At 39.9% G+C, this 17,620-nt stretch overlaps 1 protein-coding gene across 4 annotated transcripts in view; it reads right to left on the minus strand.

The window, feature by feature from the left end:
- Nucleotides 1-17,407, minus strand: part of LOC109934358 (fas-binding factor 1 homolog) — an 87,295-nt gene extending 69,888 nt beyond the window's left edge. For 3 of the 4 annotated variants that reach the window (XM_048610762.1, XM_048610761.1, XM_048610765.1), the window contains exons 1-8: nucleotides 17,302-17,407; nucleotides 13,825-13,973; nucleotides 13,114-13,247; nucleotides 7,968-8,054; nucleotides 6,327-6,354; nucleotides 4,351-4,392; nucleotides 2,086-2,176; nucleotides 748-808 (exon numbers count right to left, since the gene is read on the minus strand). In XM_048610762.1, coding sequence (XP_048466719.1) covers nucleotides 748-808; nucleotides 2,086-2,176; nucleotides 4,351-4,392; nucleotides 6,327-6,354; nucleotides 7,968-7,973 — 228 coding nt within the window. In that variant the 5' untranslated portion in view covers nucleotides 7,974-8,054; nucleotides 13,114-13,247; nucleotides 13,825-13,973; nucleotides 17,302-17,407. The remainder of the gene's footprint in view (nucleotides 1-747; nucleotides 809-2,085; nucleotides 2,177-4,350; nucleotides 4,393-6,326; nucleotides 6,355-7,967; nucleotides 8,055-13,113; nucleotides 13,248-13,824; nucleotides 13,974-17,301) is intronic. The other variant, XM_020533164.2, reaches the window with a different exon arrangement.
- Nucleotides 17,408-17,620: the final 213 nt, after the last annotated feature.

A 17,620-nucleotide genomic window follows, 5' to 3' on the forward strand; every position in this document is an offset into this window, starting at 1 on the left:
AGGATTTTCGTCTAGTATTGTATAATGTGGGGATGTTTGCTCAATGCTACACATCTATGATACAGATTATCTGGTCATCAGAAAATCTGACCCAAAAATGTTTGTTCCCTGTCTCTGCCATTTTCTCATTCCCCATGATGATTTCTCCTATCGCTGCTTAAAATCAGAGAATCTCTACAATGCAGATAGAGGTCCATAGAATCTGCACCAACCTTCTGAAAAGCGTCCCACTCAAACCCACACACCCACTCTATTCCCCTAACCCACCTAACCTGCACATCCTGGACACTACAGGACAATTTAGCACAGCCAATTCACACAACCTGGGAGGAAACTGAAGCACCAGGAAGAAACCCAGGCAGAACAGGGAAAACGTGCAAACTCCACGCAGACAGTCACCCAAGACTGGAATTGAACCTGGGTTCCTGGTGCTGTGAGGCAGCAGTGCTAACCACTGTGCTGGTTCTAAGGATCAACAGTATTTTAGCTATTCTTTTTAATATTCTGGTACAAGTCCAAACAGCAACAATAAGTTAGTTTTTGCTTTCCCTCACCAGCCAGGAAGTCTGGGGCATTTGGTAACTTACCAGTATATACCTTACTACAGAACTCAATTAATTCAGAGTAAATTGAGAATTGATCCCGCGATCTGTTGGTGCATGTGATTTGGTGTTAAATTAGGCTTTGTTCAAACCCAGTTCGCCATACTACTAGTTAAGTGTGTAAAACCAAAAGATGTAGACTAACCTCATTGTCCTTGTTGACATCCTGTGCCAATTTACTGAAAAAGTCATCATCCAGCAGTGGCCTGAAGAGAAAAAAAAAATACAGCCACTGCATTAATCTCAACAAATCAGAGCCACCCTGCAGCACTCGTTGCATTAATCTCTAAAGATCAGTGAATCCCTAAGGCACTTGCTGTAATAATCTTTACAAACCAGGGAAACTCCAGGGGGAGAGCAGTATTAATCTCCACACATCAGATGACCCAGGGCACACATTGCATTAATCTCAATTTGAATGTTTAATTTCAATCTGCACTTTTATTGTACAGAAACTATAAATTACATTTGTAAGGGAATGTAAATCTTTACTTTTTGGACTATAACCTGTAATAGAAGTTGGAAATTGTTATCTAGCTAAATCACCAGGAGATATAATAAATCAACTGGGGCTGCATGATACACTTTTAGTTGTATAAGACTATGTTGCTTTTAGAACGGGAAGATTGTTATGTTACTAAGCAGAGCCACTCCAGCAGTTTTTGAGTTAAGGGAAACTGCCTGATGACAGCCCTCGGATTGTTAAGGTGCAGTTTGCTACCAACTTGGGAAAGCAGTGCAGCCAGAAACATTCAGAAAAGATACCCCTCCCTTCAGAGCAAGTGAGAAAACAGAACCAAATACTCAAACTTAAGAGCTAGAATTCTAATACATGACGACTTAAGTCCACCCAATTAACTATTCAAACAAATAACCATTGTTTTACAGACATCAGAGCATCATCATTGTGAAAATCAAAATAACAGAGAGACATCTTAACCTATCCTTGTGGTCTGGACTTTGGTTTTCAGAATTTTGTTTCCCTATGTCTTTCGATCCATAACGTTTGTGTCAAATCATCTGTCTTTTGTCTTATTTGTGAATGAGTGTGTCATATTTAGGTTTTAAAAGGTAACAATTTAATTCAGCTAGGAGTAGGTTAGTGATTGCCGTTTGTTAATGAACGTGTGTTTACAATGAATAGATATTTCCTGTTAATAGCAAAACCTGGTGTGAATTGCTTTTGTCCTGATTAGCAGTCGGTCAGGCAAACTGGCCAGCTTGATGATTTAATCCAAGCACTGACATTTGTGACTGTTTGTGGAATGGTGGAGATGAATTATCACAGTGTTTTCTATAGTGAAATCCTAACACATTTGACACTATTGTCCGTGTTTGAATGATTCTTTGAATAAACTCCATTTCAAGTTGAAAGCTGAAAACTTTAAATTCCATTAATTTAAATCCCTGGCTAAACACTACGAATATTCACACAGCATGCTTATTAGCCCTACAGTCACAGTCAGACTGCTTGCTTGCATACTTTTTGCTGGTTCTGGATGATGTGGTGATAGGTGTCTTGAGGTTGCTCCCTGACTTTGTAGTTGGTAAGGTAGGTTTACTGGGAGATCCATCTGCAAAAACAAAGTGACAGAAATAAAACTGTTAGCATACCCACAGTTCATTAAATCATGGATTGAATGTAGATACAGTTTAAAGAGAAAAATAAAGTATTACATTGCTACCTGTACGCACTGTAGAGGTTTCAGTCAATGCATGGAGATGTACATAGATCAGAGTATTTGCAGTGATTTACTCAGAGTTGTTAGAATCAACAATAGATTAACCGGTGATGAAAGCTGTTATTGCTCAACGTAAAGGCATCAGGTTTACTTTTTAAACTCGTTTGACAGGCAGCAATGATATTACTTGGGTATCATTCACCTACCTCCACTGTTCAGTGCAGATCAAATTTTCTAGTTTCAATTTTCTGGATGTTGATGTTCTCACTATGCATTTAAAATTTCTTCTCACTCACCCTTTATTCAAAATACACAGTCCTGTCCACTTGTCTAAAACTACCTTTTCTAAATACTGCACCTGCATTAAGAGTGCCTACACTTCAAATGATTTCACAAGCGGTGGAATACTTTTGGATTTCCTCAGGCCATGCAAGCCATTATCTATGCTCTTTCTTCTTAAGGGGAATGTGCAAATGGTAAATTGTAAGGTTTATCAATGTTAAATTCCAGCAATGTCCCTCTTCTCATTTGGGATGTAAACAAATTAATGAAATGGGCAGACTGGGTGGCAGATGCAATTGTTTCATGTGGAGGAATGCAATATACTTTGGAAGAAAACCAAGGAGTGGGAATATACATTCAATGGAACAACGTTGAACAACATAGTTGAATAGGAAGCATTTTAATATGTTTATCACTTGAATGTTCAAGTGGACATAAACTTATAAAAGACAGTAGTCAAATTTCTCCATTTTACCAAATTCCTCAAATTTTAAGAATTAATATTAAAATATATAATATTTCAGCTTCGACGATATCTCTGTCCCAATTAATTATTCTGCAAGCTGGAAACTTTAAAATCTAAAAAATGTGAGGTGATTGGTTTTTTTTTTAAAAACTTCCTGATTGGTTTCCTATAAGAATACTTCAATAGGATTGGTTCCTCACATCATTGCTGCTGAACACCAGGAGACTCCTGTACTCGACTTCAGATTTACACTAATGTCAGGAAAGGAAAGGTTTGCATCCCAGAGATCGTTGGATCTTTGCAGGCAGCTTTCATCAAGGTCAGTGGGTAGCGCAAAATCTGGGCCAATAAATATTCAATGGAAATTATTGTACAGGAGGATGGGGAAACGAACAGTGGGATTGGTTTCTGATCGTTCCAGCAGAGTGCAAGTATAGACCTGATGATCTAATGGTGCTGTACTGTAAACACTTATGGTTCTAAATCTCTGTCCTATTGGCTTGTGTCTAAGTTCCCTGGATGTTAAACCCCACCAGGCAAATAGAAATTCTATGTCTAAGTTGTTGGGCAGTTTAATTCAGAGAGTCACCATGGATCTCTTGACATGACAAATCGAATTAAAAAATCTCAGCACGTTCAAGTTGGAACCCTTCGCACTGTTTCCTTCTCCTTAATCGTATCTCCCAAACTCTACTACTTCTGGAGATTTTTAGGATACTACAAAAAAAGCTGGCATTGATTTTCCATCACTACTTACTTGAATTTATCTTTACTGTTACTCTTTTCAACCTTGGCTTTGTCCTGCAAACTAAACTTCAGACATTTATTTTGGGGTTTTCCAATTAAACAGAATTACTGTAAACAGATCTGAGGCACAGGCTATTCTCACAGTGGTGATGTCTCTAAGCCAGTATTCCAGGAACCCAGCCAATGCTCTGGGAACAAGAGTTGAAATTCCACCACAGCAGTTGGTGAAATTTAAATTCGTTTAGTAAAAGAAAATGAGAAATTGAAAGCTAGGTTCAATAATGTTAATTAAGAAACTACTGTCCATTGCCATTAAAAAAAACCTGGTACATTAATGTCCTTTGGGGAAGGCAATCTGCCATCCTTACTGATCTGGCATATATATGCCTCCAGACCCACAATAACGTGGTTGACTTTTAACTGCCCACTGAAATGGTTCTAGCAAACCACTCCATTCAAGGCCAATGAGGGATGGGCAACAAATGCTGACTGTCCCAGCAATGCACACATCCCATGAAAGATTGGTTTTTAAAACGGTCAACCAGAAAAAGAAAAAGTAATTGCACCCTACCATCTTCTCCAAAGAGGTCATCTAGTACGTCATCAATCGATTCTGAAACAGAGCAAAGACACAGTAATATCAGAGAATCTCATTTTTGTTCCCAGCAATAAAGGCATGGAATGTTCTTATTCAAGCCTATATCCAATTTCATATGGATATTTATGATTTCACAATGAGGCAGGCACTAAATCACTAAATGGGAAATAGGAGTATTTTCTCAAAGAGATACAGGCACAGTGGGTGCGGTTTTGATTGCTGCAGGCATTTCAGAGAATAACAGGAAGCATCAGTAGTGTTTTAGGTAGGTATCTCTAATATCACAGCTCAGGAAGCCCGGCATACGGGTCAAGTTTGTCTCAGTTATTATTATTTGTGCCAGTGCTTGGAACGGATTCCTCAGAAAATCTCTGAATAAAAGAATTGTTGCAATGCAGAAGGAGGCCTTTCGATGCATCATGTCTGCACCAGTTCTCCAAATGAATATTTCACTTCATACCATTCCCCTGTCTTCACCCTATGACCCTACACATTGCTTCTTTTCAGATAACGGTCCAATTCCTTATTGAATGCCTGAATTGAACCTGCTTCCTCCACTCTCACTCTCAGTGCATTCTAAACTCAAACCACTCGCTGCATTGAAAAATATTCTAATGTTGTTTTTCCTTCTTTTACCAATGATTTTAAATCCCTGACTTCTTGTTCTTGATCCCTTCAGAAGTTGAAACAGTTTCTCCCTATCTACTCTGCCTAGACCTCTCATGATTTCAATATCTGTATCGAAGTCCTCCTGGTTTCTTTCTCTCTATTGAAAACAGTCTTAACTTCTCCAATCTGCTTTCTTAATTGAAGTTCCTCATCCCTGGAATCACTCAATCTTTTCTGCACCCTGTCCAATGCCTTCATATACTTCCTAAGTTGTGGTCCCCAGAACAAGATGCAATATCCCAGCTGAGGTTTAGAGAATGTACACAACTTCCTTGTTCTTGTATTCCATTCCACTGTCAGTAAACCTAGGAAACTGTATGCTTCAGTAACCGTACTCTCAAATATCCTTAGTGATTTATGCATACATACACCCAGGTCTCTCAGCTCCTGCACATCTTTTTAGAATTGTCTCCTTCATTTATTTAAGATTGTCTCTCTATGTTCTTCCTACCAAAATGAATCACTTCATATTTCCCCCTGTTGACTTCATTTACCACCTGTCCATTCATTCCATCAACTTGCCAATGTCCTTTTGAAGTCCCACACCATTTTCCCCACTTTTCACAATGTTTCCAAGTTTCATACCATCTGAAAACTTTTAAATTGCACCCTGTACCAAGCTTTACATGTCATCAACATATCAGGTAGAGCAAGAGTCCCACACTAACTCCACCACACACTTTTCTTCAGCACACCCAGCTAGTAGTAGACAATTGCACAACAACAAAAAAAAATCCACCCTCTGTATCAGAAAGGCCATTTGCAAACATCTATTCATCAGGTTAAAGACACATTGAACACTCAGTGTCTAGTCCTGAGTGGGACGTGTGGAGAAATCAGCAATCCAATCCGCCTAACATTTCCATTCAAATGAGCAAGCAGTAATGAGTGAGGAGAGCAGGGTGGAAAGGAAAACATCTCTCACAAATCCCCACACATTTTCAATTCCAGGTTTTGAACTGTTGTATTTTTTTCCTGTGTCACAGTTTTAAAAAAGAGATTGTATTTAGAAAGTTGAAAAGCATTTTAGTGATAATGCGCTGGTTTTCAGTTTCTTTTAAACGCAATATGTACCCAGTAGGTTGTCATCCAAGGCAGGCTCTAGATTCACTTGCACAATGGTTCAAAATCAAGGTTGTAACTGTATTCAGTGCAATTATTCCAGTTCACACTGGGATTCTGTTTTACAAAAACAGAAAAACCTCCTTCAGAAAGTGTTTCTTTCTCTTTAAATTATTACAAACAATTGTCCAAAACAAGGTGGAATATAGGTTACTTACCTCGGAATCCTTTCTTTTGTTTTGATCCCTGAAACACAAACAAATAGATAGGTCATTTACAGGTTAAATATTTTCAAAGCTGCTTGCTGAGAGAAAGAAAAACAACTTCTAAATAAAACAGATTGAAAGCTTTCCAAAATTTTAGTCATAGCAATGTTAAAAAATACAGTTCTGAAGAAGGATCACTGGACTTAACTAGCTTCTCTTTACAGATGCTGCTAGGCCTGCTGAGTTCTCAAGCAATTTCTGTTTTTGTGTGTTTCAGATCTCCACCATCCACAGTTCTTTGTTTTATTTAAAAATGTAGTATCTCAAACTTAAGATCATGCCACTTTGCTTCATTACACATGCAATGCTATTTATATTTTCTCCACTCCTTTCAGATTTTAGACATTCTGGCTTTCGTAGGACCTAATGACAACAAAGGCACAGTGAGATATTTCCAAAATAGGTGTGGAGGAGGAACCAGTGGTGATGCCTGAAGGAAAATTGCCCCATTTTCAAGACACTAGAACTTGTGGGTTAGGAAAGTGCTGTCAAGAAAGCCTGCATGACTTATTGCAGTCCATCCTGTAGGTAGTATATACCCTTGCCACAATGTGTTGGTGGTGAAGTGAATGTTAAAAGGTGGTAGATGACATTCCAGTCATGCAGACTGCATGTAAAACTACTTTGTAAAAAGTGTTCACAATTTCAAACACCTCAATAAGGTCACCTCTTAATCTTTTCTGTTCCAAGGAGAATAACTGATTGATTGATTGTCACGTGTACCGAAATACAATGAAAAGCTTTGTTTACAAGCAGCACCGGCAGATCACAGCAAGCAAAGAACGTACAGATCAAAAAGACTTAGAGACATACAGGTTACATTGCAGGTTACATTATTTGAGGCTAGAGAGTCCATGTCTCTCATGAGTATATGTCTCTATTTATAAAATCCAAGGATCCTACAAACCTTCTCAACTGTTTAAACTTACCTGGCTGCCTTCAGAGGATTATGCATGCGAACCCCAGGGTCCCTTTGCTCCTGTATTTCCTTCAAAGTTGTACCATGGAGTCTGTATTGTCTCTCCATGTTTCTTCTACCAAAATGCATTACCTTGCATTTCTCTGCATTGCAATTCATCTGCCAGGTGTTTGCCCATTTGGCAAAACTGTCAATGTCCCTACGAAATCACTCAGTGTCATCCTCACAATTCACTATTCTCCCTAGTTTAGCATCATCTACAGATTTACAGACTTTGCCCTCAAGATCCTTCTCCAATTTGTTTTAAATAAATCACAAAGAGTAAGGATCCCAGCATTGATCCATGGGGAACACCATTTTCAACTCGTCTCCAGTCTCAAATGCCCATCTATACCTACCTGCTGTCTCCTGTCTTTTTAGTCGACTTGTAATCCACACTGCCAAGGATCCATTAATCCCAAACGTTTCTAATTTTCTAACCAACCTGCCACGTGGCACCATATAAAATGGAATTGCATGATTGGAACATTTTCCCCGTTGTGTTTTTGCACCAGTAAGAAATGTATTACTATCACAATGCTTGTATTTGTTCCTTAAATTCAGTCATTGCCTATCTGCCGTCATGCTTTTTAATGAAATTGCACAATTTATCATAGCCAACCCCCATCTCATACCTTCATAATATCCTTTGTTTAGAATTAAGACCCTTGTTCATCCAACGAAGAGTTATATCATGTTATGGTCACTCTTCCCTCGGAAACCTGAAGATTAAGATTATTAATTCACTCTTTCTCATTGCACAATACCAAATCCCAAGATAGCCCATTCTCTAGTTGGTTCCTCAGTGCGCTGGTCTAAAACATCTAGTGCACACTCTAGGATATCATCAGTCATAGTATACAAAAATAGAAATTGCTGGAAAAGCTCAGCAGGTGTGGCAGCATCTTTGGAGAGAAATCAGAGTTAATGCTTCGGGTCAAGTGACCCTTCCTCAAGGTCACACAACCTGAAGCGTTAACTCTGATTTATCTCCACAGATGCTGCCAGACCTGCTGAGCTTTTCCAGCAATTTCTATTTTTGTCTCGGATTTACAGCATCCACAGTTCTTTCAGTTTTTAATCAGTCACAGTATTATTGGTTTTTCCAGTTTTCACAGATTAAATTGGACCATGATTACCACAATGCCATTGTCACATGCATGTTTAATTTCAACGTGTTCCCTACCTTAGCACTTATTTGGAGCCCTGTTGATTAGAAATGGCAGAGCTAATACCTGTCTTCACGGTAAATGACAAAAAAATTCCCAAGTGCTGTAGAAAATCAAGAGGCAAGATGAAGAAAGAAACTGAAAACAATTTCAATCACTAGACAAACAGTATGAGAAAACTAAAGGGATTAAAGGCTGACTGATGGCCTGAATCCCAGGGTCTTAAAAGAGTGGCTGCAGTAATTGTGGATACATTAGTTATGATCTTCCAAATTCTCTAGACTCTGGAAATATCCCAGCAAACTGGAAAATCACTAATGTAGCACATCTACCCAAGGAAGGAGAGAACATAGGCCAGTCAGCCTAATATTTAACATGTTAGCAGGGAGGTCTTGCTGCAAATATACAAGGTATTGTTAAGGCTGCACTCAGAGTGCTGTTATCAGCTTGCAATTGCAGCAGGTGGCTTGGAAAAGAAATTTAGAAATCTAAATATGTGCAGGCAAGTGTTACTATTGGCCGAGGCCAACATTCACTCCAACAGCAAATTGTGACCCATCACTTTTGGGACATTTATAGCCAGACAGGAGAAGAAACTGACCGAAGCAAAATGGGGAGACCAGTACAGGCAAGACATCTAGCAATTTTTTTTTTTTAATTTCAGAAGAATTTAAACTATTTATGCAACTGGGAAGACAAACGGTAAAGTATATTAACACTGATAAATGATCACAGTGTTATTGCATATTGAAAAATTTAGTGATAGGTGCATAATCATTTAAATTGAATTGATACATAGAGACTCGAATGGTTATAAATCATTCCACAGGACTGAAGAGGTTATGTTGCAGCTTTATTGTCACTGTGTATGCTGGAATATTGCAGTTGATTCTGGTCACTATGCTATAAACCATTTAGAAAATAGTGCCAAGCAGCAAAACATTCCATTTGTAATATGGAAAAGCCAAGTAAACATAAGAAAAGTGCTAGTTTTACAATTTGGAAATAACGTGGCTAAAGGTGGAGACTTATTGAGATATATAAATGATTTAGGAGTATCAATAAGAATTCTTAATTCATAAAGGTAAGCATAGACCATAGCAAAGTAAACCAGAGAAGTAGGAGCCAAAGTCAGAAGTTTAAAAATCAGTAAAATTTAAATTTAAAACAGATATGTTAGGAACAAATTATTTACTGAAAACATTAAATCAATTGGAGTACAGAAGACAAAAGGTGGATTTTCACCTTGAAGGCAGAAATCAGGAGTCAAAGGACTTTCAGACATTACAATCCTGCCTCTTGGCTGGCATATGGAGACTGTATGTATTATTTTAATGATGGGGTGGCAGGAGACAGGAAGGATACGCTCAATAGCAGTCCAAGATGGAAATGGAAGCACAAGACTGTAAGAAATAGGAACTGATGTAGGCCATTTGGCCGCTTCAGCCTGCTCCGTCATTCAATAGGAACATGGCTGATCTGACACTCTTCACATGCAGTTTCCTGCCTCTTCCTTGTAACCCTTGATTCCCATATTGATCAAGAATCTCTCTGTCTCGGCTTTAAAAATACACAAAGACTCTGCCCCAACAGCTCTCTGTGGCAAATGGTTATAAAAGACAATCAACCCTCATAAGAAATTCCTCCCCATCTCAACCTTAAATCAGCACACCTTTATTTTGAGGTTATGCCTTCTGGGCCTAGACTCTTCCGTGAGGGAACATATACTCTCAACAAGCCCCTTAAGAGTCACATGTGTTTCAATGAGATCACCTCTCATTCCCAACCTGGGTTAGCCTTTGTTTCTAAGACAATCCCATCATACCAGGGTCATCCTAGTGAACTTTTTGTGCTTCTAATGAAGGAACATCTTTCCCTAAATAAAAGGGAGAAAAACTGCTAATAGTACTCTAGATGTGGTCTCAGACTTTTCTACTCATACTCCAACCTCCTTGAAATAAGGGCCAATATTCCATTAGCCTTCATGATTACCTGCTGTACCTGTGTGCTAGCTTTGTGATTCATGCACAAATACCCCAAGCCCCTCTGTGTTGCAGCTTTCTACAGCTTTTCTCCATTTAAATACTGTAACATGCTCTTTCGCTCTCCTTTCCAAAATGAACATCTTCACATGTTCCCAATTATACTCCATTTGCCAACTATTTGTCCACTTAATGCATCTATCAATATCTCTCTAAACCGTCTGTATCAACCTCGCAACTTGCCTTTCCATGTATTTTTGTGTCTACTGCAAAACTAGCTACAGTATATTTGCTTCCTTCCTTCAAGTCCTTAATATACATTGTAAACATCTACAGTTCTAGCACTGATCCCTGTGGAACACCAGTCACAGGTCACCAATATGAAAAAGAGCCTGTTACCCCGACTCGATGTTTCCAGCCCAATAGCCAATTCTCTATCCATGCCAATATATTACCTCTAACACCTTAGAGTCAGTTTTTTTGAGACGTACCTTTTTGAAAGTCTTCTGGAAGTCCAAATACAACACATCTACTGATTCCCCTTTATCCACTCTGGTTGGACTTCCTCAAAAAACTCAGAGTCATACAGCACAGAAACAGACTCTTCAGTCCAACCAGTCCACATAATCCCAAAATTAAACTAGTCCCGCCTGCCTGTGCTTGGCCCATATCCCTTCAAACATTTCTTATTTATGTACTTATCCAAATATCTGTTAAACTTTGTAATTGTATTTGCATCCATTACTTCCTCTGGAAGTTCGTTCCACATACGATCCACTCTCTGTGTAAAAAACTGCCCCTCATGTCTTTTTAAAATATTTCTCCCCTCACCTTAAAAATATGTCCCCTTGTCCTGAAACCCCCACCCTAGGGAAAAGACAACTGCAATTCACCTTATCTATAGCCCTCATTATTTTATAAACCTCTATAAGGTTGCACCTCAACCTCCTAAGCTCTAGTGAAGAAGGTCCCAGACTATCCAGCCTCTTGTTATAATAAATTGTTCAGGCATGTTTCCCTATTGTGAAGCCATGTGCCACTGCTTCATTAGATTTTCATTTTACAAATGTGCTGTTATTGCTTTTTTAATAATTGATTCTAATACCGTTCCAACAATAGGTCTTCGGCTAGTTGGCCTATAGCTAGCTGTCTTTTGCCTCCTTCCCTTTTGAATAGGGATATCAAAATGGCAGTTTTCCAAGTCTCCAGTACTTCTCCAGAATCCAAAGGTTTTTGGAAAATTACAACCAATGCATACATTATCTATGTAGTTACTTCTTTCAGGATTCTTGGATGCAAATAATCAGGGGACTTACCTGCCTTTAGCCCCAATAGTTTGTCTAATGCTACTTATCTAGTGATGGGAATGGTACTATATTCTTCCTCCATATTCTTTCATATCACTGGAATGTTTGAAGTATCTTGCGGCCGTTGGAGGGATTATCCCAGCGAACCTTCTCTGAATACCTCCAATGAAAAGATGTCTTTCCTTAAATAAGGGGACCAAAACTGCTCACAGTACTCCAGATGTGGTCTCACTAGCACCTTGTACAGCCACAATAAGACTTCCCAACTCATACTCCAACTCCTTTGAAATAAGGCCAACATTCCATTAGTCTTCCTGGTTACCTCCTGTACCTGTGTGCTAGCTTTCTGTATTTTGTGCACAAGTATCTCCACGATCCTTTCTGTTGCAGCTTTTCGTAAAGACTGATGCAAAATATCTATTTAATTCCTCTGTCATTTCCTTGCTCCCCAGAACGATGTCCCCAGATTCTTTTTCTAAGGACCTATATTCACTTTGACCTCTCTCTTCCTTTTTATATATTTAAAGATGCTTTTATTGCCAGTTTTTTAGATTTATCACTAGCTTGCCCTCAGTTTATTTTCTCTCTCTTTATTATCTTTTAGTCTTCTTTGCCACGTGAATGCCAATGCAAGAATGGAGGCAGGTGGATGCTGAGGCAGGTAGTCTGTTCACTGGGACATTGGTAGATTTGAGAATAATGTGAAATCTCCTAACCCATAACAACCTATCCCATCATCACAATCCACTCCTCCAGCTAACCTTAGCCCTAATATTTTCCTCATGTAGAAATCATGAGCTCGAAAATAATATTGGGAAATCTCAGGGAGGATCAACCTGTCTAACTAAACAAACAGTAGTTCAAATTAACTCCCTTAAAGATAATTCTACAAACTTCTCATAATTTTCAAAATAAACAAAACAGGAGTACTGTGAAATCCACTTCAAAAATATTCTAACTGTTTATAAATATGGCAATGTAAACCATTCCATTGACGGCTATGTCAACAAACCCTGCTGAGTGCCATTCATGAATTTGGAACTCAGTCAAGCATTTATTATAAGATTCCACTAAACAAATGTGTCAACAAAACATCCAGAGATGAATATTAAAGCCTTTAAAGTCAGCCAGAATCTCAGCCACCTGAAAAAGCTTTGAAACAGCTAAACAGTTGGTTGAACTGATAATGTTGTCTAATGCACCTGAAGACTTTCTTTGAGCACAATGCTGTTCAATTCAATGACTGCTTACCCTTCCAAACAACACCCTAACATCACTGGAAAGTAATCATGACAGAATGTTAGTGACACATCTTTAACTTACCTGTCAATTATTTCCAGCCTCCAAATCAGAGATCCTCCAAGGTTCACAATACCTCTGAACTGGTGAGAATCATAGCACCTCAGAAAGCCAGCCCTGATTCCATGAAAATTCTAGGGGATCTGAAAAGCCTAAATCTGAAATGGAGTTAGCAACATCAATACAGCTGGTTACGGGCTCATTCTTATTGCATCACAATTGAAGTTGCAAGCAATGGGTATCCATAGACCAGAATCAGGTTTTATCCACCATTTTTAAAGTTCACCCAACACAGGCCAGCCAGGTGTCTGATGGGGAAATCTAGCCCAAAATATCAGGGATGTTTGAATATAAACATATATGCTACAATCTCACTTATCAAAATATCATTGGGTCTCACGGCCTTTACATGCGAACATATGAAACGTTCCTTTACTGCGGGAGATATCTGAACCGTGACCTGTACAAGTTGATCAGTTTAGGGATCTGACCAGTGTTGTGGTCTAGATTGAACAGTATAGTAGGAACTTTAGTCGATACAAGCTATGCTTTATTTTTGATATAAGCTGTGCAATATCCAACCTGGTTGCGCGTTTCTAAAAAAGAATTTCTCAGAACGTTAGGAAATTACAAAGAAAAAACAGAAAGTAAGATTCTGGTGTGCATACCAAGGGACTACCAGTGTTACTTTTGTTTCAACTCTAATGGAATAATCAACACAAAAACATCACTTACCATCTCTGATCACTTTCCAATTCAAGCTGCAGAAGGCACAATCAGTACATTCCTAACTTTACCTGGATTCAGAAACATGCACTAATCTTGGTCAGAAGTCTAAGTTTTGTACTGCATTGCGAAGATTTCATCTTTTCAAAAGGAGAAGGCTGAAAGGAAAAGGACCCTTTAAGATACAATTTTAGATAATTCACAACTGGATTAAAAGAGCAATTTAAATACATATCTATTATTAATGACCATTTTAAAAATATATAGCAAGGTAATAAACATCCCATGCACATTTTGGTTAACTACTGTGCTATAAACTGCCACAGTGACAGATAATGGACAAAGAAAACTCTAGCTCAAAAGAATTACACATTCTCTGGTCCATCCTCTTTCCCTTCCTTGACACGTGTTTCCATTTCTGGGGATAGGCTGGCCACAGACATCCACTACAAACGCAGTGACTCCCACAGTTAACCTGGACTATACATCCTCACACCCTGTTGCCTGTAAAGACTCCATTCCATTCTGCCAGATTTTCCATCTACGTCACACCTGTTCTGATGGTGTCACCTTCCACAGGGGGTCCTCAGAAGTGTCCTCTTTTTTTCCCCCTCAGCTGAGGATTCCCTGCCACCGTGGTTGACAGGGCCCTTAGACATGTCCAACACATTTCCTGCACTTTTGCCTTCACTCTTTTAAACGCCTCACATCTGCATCCAAAGGATCACAAGCTGTCCCTTCTGCCACCACCAGACACATATTCCCCTCCCCTCCCTTGTCAGCATTCCGCAGGGGCCATTCCCTCCAGGACACCCTGGTCCACTCCTCCTTCACTCCCAACACCACCTCCTCAGCCCACAACACCTCCCCATGCAATCACAGAAGGTGTGGCATCTGCCTGTTTACATCCTCCCTCCCCATAGATACACCTTCTGGGTGAAGTAGCAATTCATCTGCACTTCACTCAATCTAGTCTACTGTATTTGCTGCTCACAATATGGTCTCCTCTATACTAGGGAGATGAAACACAGCCTGGATGACTGCTTCATGGAACCCTATGTTCTCTCATCAAAAATGACCCCATGCTTCCAGTTGCCCGCAACTTTAACGTACCACTGTGGTCCCTGGCCAATATTTCTGTCTCAAGTCTGCCACAGCGAGCTGGGAACCTCCAGTGAGATTCAGTGCAAGGAGAAAACAGAGCACCTCATTTTCCACTTGGGGACCCTGCAGCCTTCAGGACTGAATATCAAGCTCAACAATTTTAGAACCTGAACATCTATGTTCTTTACCCAACCCACACACCAGGCTCTGTCAGGACATGGACTGCTTTTATCAGAGCCAATCCATTTTCACCTACTCACCTACTGTCTCTCTGGGCACTTAAGTGTTTACTTCTTTCGCCTCATCCCGTCTTCATGGTACATTCCACCTTTTCCTAGCAACTATCAGTTCTAAAGAAGGGTCACTGAATTCAAAACATTAATTCTGCTTTCTCTCCTCTGAAGCTGACAGTGTGTTTCTCCAGCAATTTCATTTTTTGTTTCAGATTTACAAACTACCTCTACGCTGGAAAACGTGTTAATGGCTTTTGAAAACCTTAGTTTTGATGGTAATGACTTTCCTTCACCCCCTAAAGGCTACGTTACACATTACACTTACACTTTGCTGAACTCAAGTGCCTTTAAATTGTACAATTTGAAATAGCAGTCAGATAAGAGACCAGCACTGATTCAACATCTAGTGATGATATCAAAACCCCTGTGTCCTGTCCACAAAGTAGAAGCCTCCGGCCTGTAAAAAGCAGTTAAAAACCTGTATCTGTGCTCTCTACACTTCCTTTGTCAAAACAGCAAAACTAAAAATTACATTTCAGTAATATTGTTCAGACAACCATTGAGACAATTTTAAAGAGAGGAAACCATGTGTGGCTCCTGAACTACCAGCTATAGCCAATCTCCCCCACAAAGAAATTCCGGACTACTGACTCCAGCTTTGGCTTTTGGACTACATCTTAAAAGCAAGGATATTGACAAATTGGCATCCCTTAGTTGCCCTGCACTTGAATTTTCGCTAATTGCATAATCTCTTAATTTTCTTCGATTTGTGTCTCTCCTTGTATGCATGTAAGTACATGTGTACTGCAAAGGTCCCCGTCTTAACCTCAATCTGAGAGTGTAAAATAAACCCTACTTCTGGTTTAACTTCTAACAGCATTTTTTAACCAATCCTTACAAATTCAAAGAGTCCCCAAACTATTTTTTAATTAATTCACAGGACGAGAACATTGCTGGCTAGTCCGACATTTATTGCCCATCCCTAATTGCCCAGAGAGCACTTAATAGTCAACCACTTTGCTGTGGCTCTGGAGTCATATGTAGGCCAGACCAGGTAAGGATGGCAATTTCCTTCCTTAAAAGGGCATTAGTGAACCAGACGATGGGTAGGAGATATACCTCTTTGCCAGCGTTCAGGTCACACTCCAAGTCCTGACTAAGAGTCCTACCCATCACTGAGCCAATTTCAGTACTTCTGTACATGTCAGTCAGTACAAAGACCCTTAACAAAGTAAATTGGTAGGAGGATGTGGAATAGCAGACCTCACATCTGAACCTTGTTGCAGAGTAGTTCTAGGTGACCGTCAAGAAAAGGAGCACCTTTCCAATCCTTAGGCTGCCCCAAAGAGATCTGTAAGTAATTAATTACTTGTAAAACATGGTGGTTATTGTTTGTGAGCAAATGCCACAACTCATTTGTGTACAAACAATAACTGACAGTGAATGAATGTGAACAGATTACAGGCACAAGCCTACAATCTGATTAAATCTTTTTCTTTCAGAAACACTGCTGATCATTTTATTTGTATGTCATATGGACAAGTATCAAAACACAAATTTCAGTACTCCAGTATTAGTTATGGGCACAACTTGACAAACGTTTTGGAAGCCCAAGATGATTTCTCAGTATCAGCCTGGCAGTGGCATCACTCTCACTCTGAAGTCAGAACAATGTGGTTGCAGCCAATTTGCCCCTGAACTATTGACAATGCTTCAGTGATGCTTCACTGTCAGAAGTGTGTCTTTCAAGTCTTACAGTCCAACAGGAAGGCATTAACCCAAACTTTTGTATGAAATATGTAATATGCCCCATTCAGTGTACAATTTTCCTATAGTCTTGCCAATGCCTCTATTTTCAAATCTATTTTCAGATGAAGGGTTAAACCAAGCTCCTCCCTACCTGTTTTCTGGATAAAGTCAAGAATGCCATAGTTTATTTGCCATAGAAGAGCATAGGACCTAGTTATTTCTCAACCAACACCTCTGACAAACAGATCAGCTAAACGAGGATTTGTGTGGACTATTTCTGTGCCATATCTCCTACATATCTACCGCGACAATACTGGCGTCTGAAAAACTCTTAGGCGCGATATAAAGTTAAGTTCTAGATGGCAACACCATTTTTAAAAAAAAAAGTCAGACTGCCTACCCTGAGCAACACAGAGCTTCTCCTCACCTCTCCAGACAGCACGCAGCGTCATTAACCACCCTTAGCAACACGAACACTTCCGGGGCGTCGGGCGCCCCGGAAGGGCGCGCCCCAAATTGTCCCTGACCCTCCACGTTGGCCACACCCCCCTCATAGCCCAGGCACACACACACCCTTGGCCCCGCCCCTCCCGATGGGCCCGGTCCTGGCCACGCCCCTTTCTTTCCGACTCCGCCCCTTTTCTGGTGAGCTTTGTCCTTGGCCGCGCCCTTTCTCGCTCCCGTAGGCCCGACTCCACTCCTCCCATCACGGAGCACGC

The sequence above is a fragment of the Rhincodon typus genome, chromosome 23, assembly GCF_021869965.1.
Source record: "Rhincodon typus isolate 14 chromosome 23, sRhiTyp1.1, whole genome shotgun sequence".
NCBI lineage: Eukaryota > Metazoa > Chordata > Chondrichthyes > Orectolobiformes > Rhincodontidae > Rhincodon > Rhincodon typus.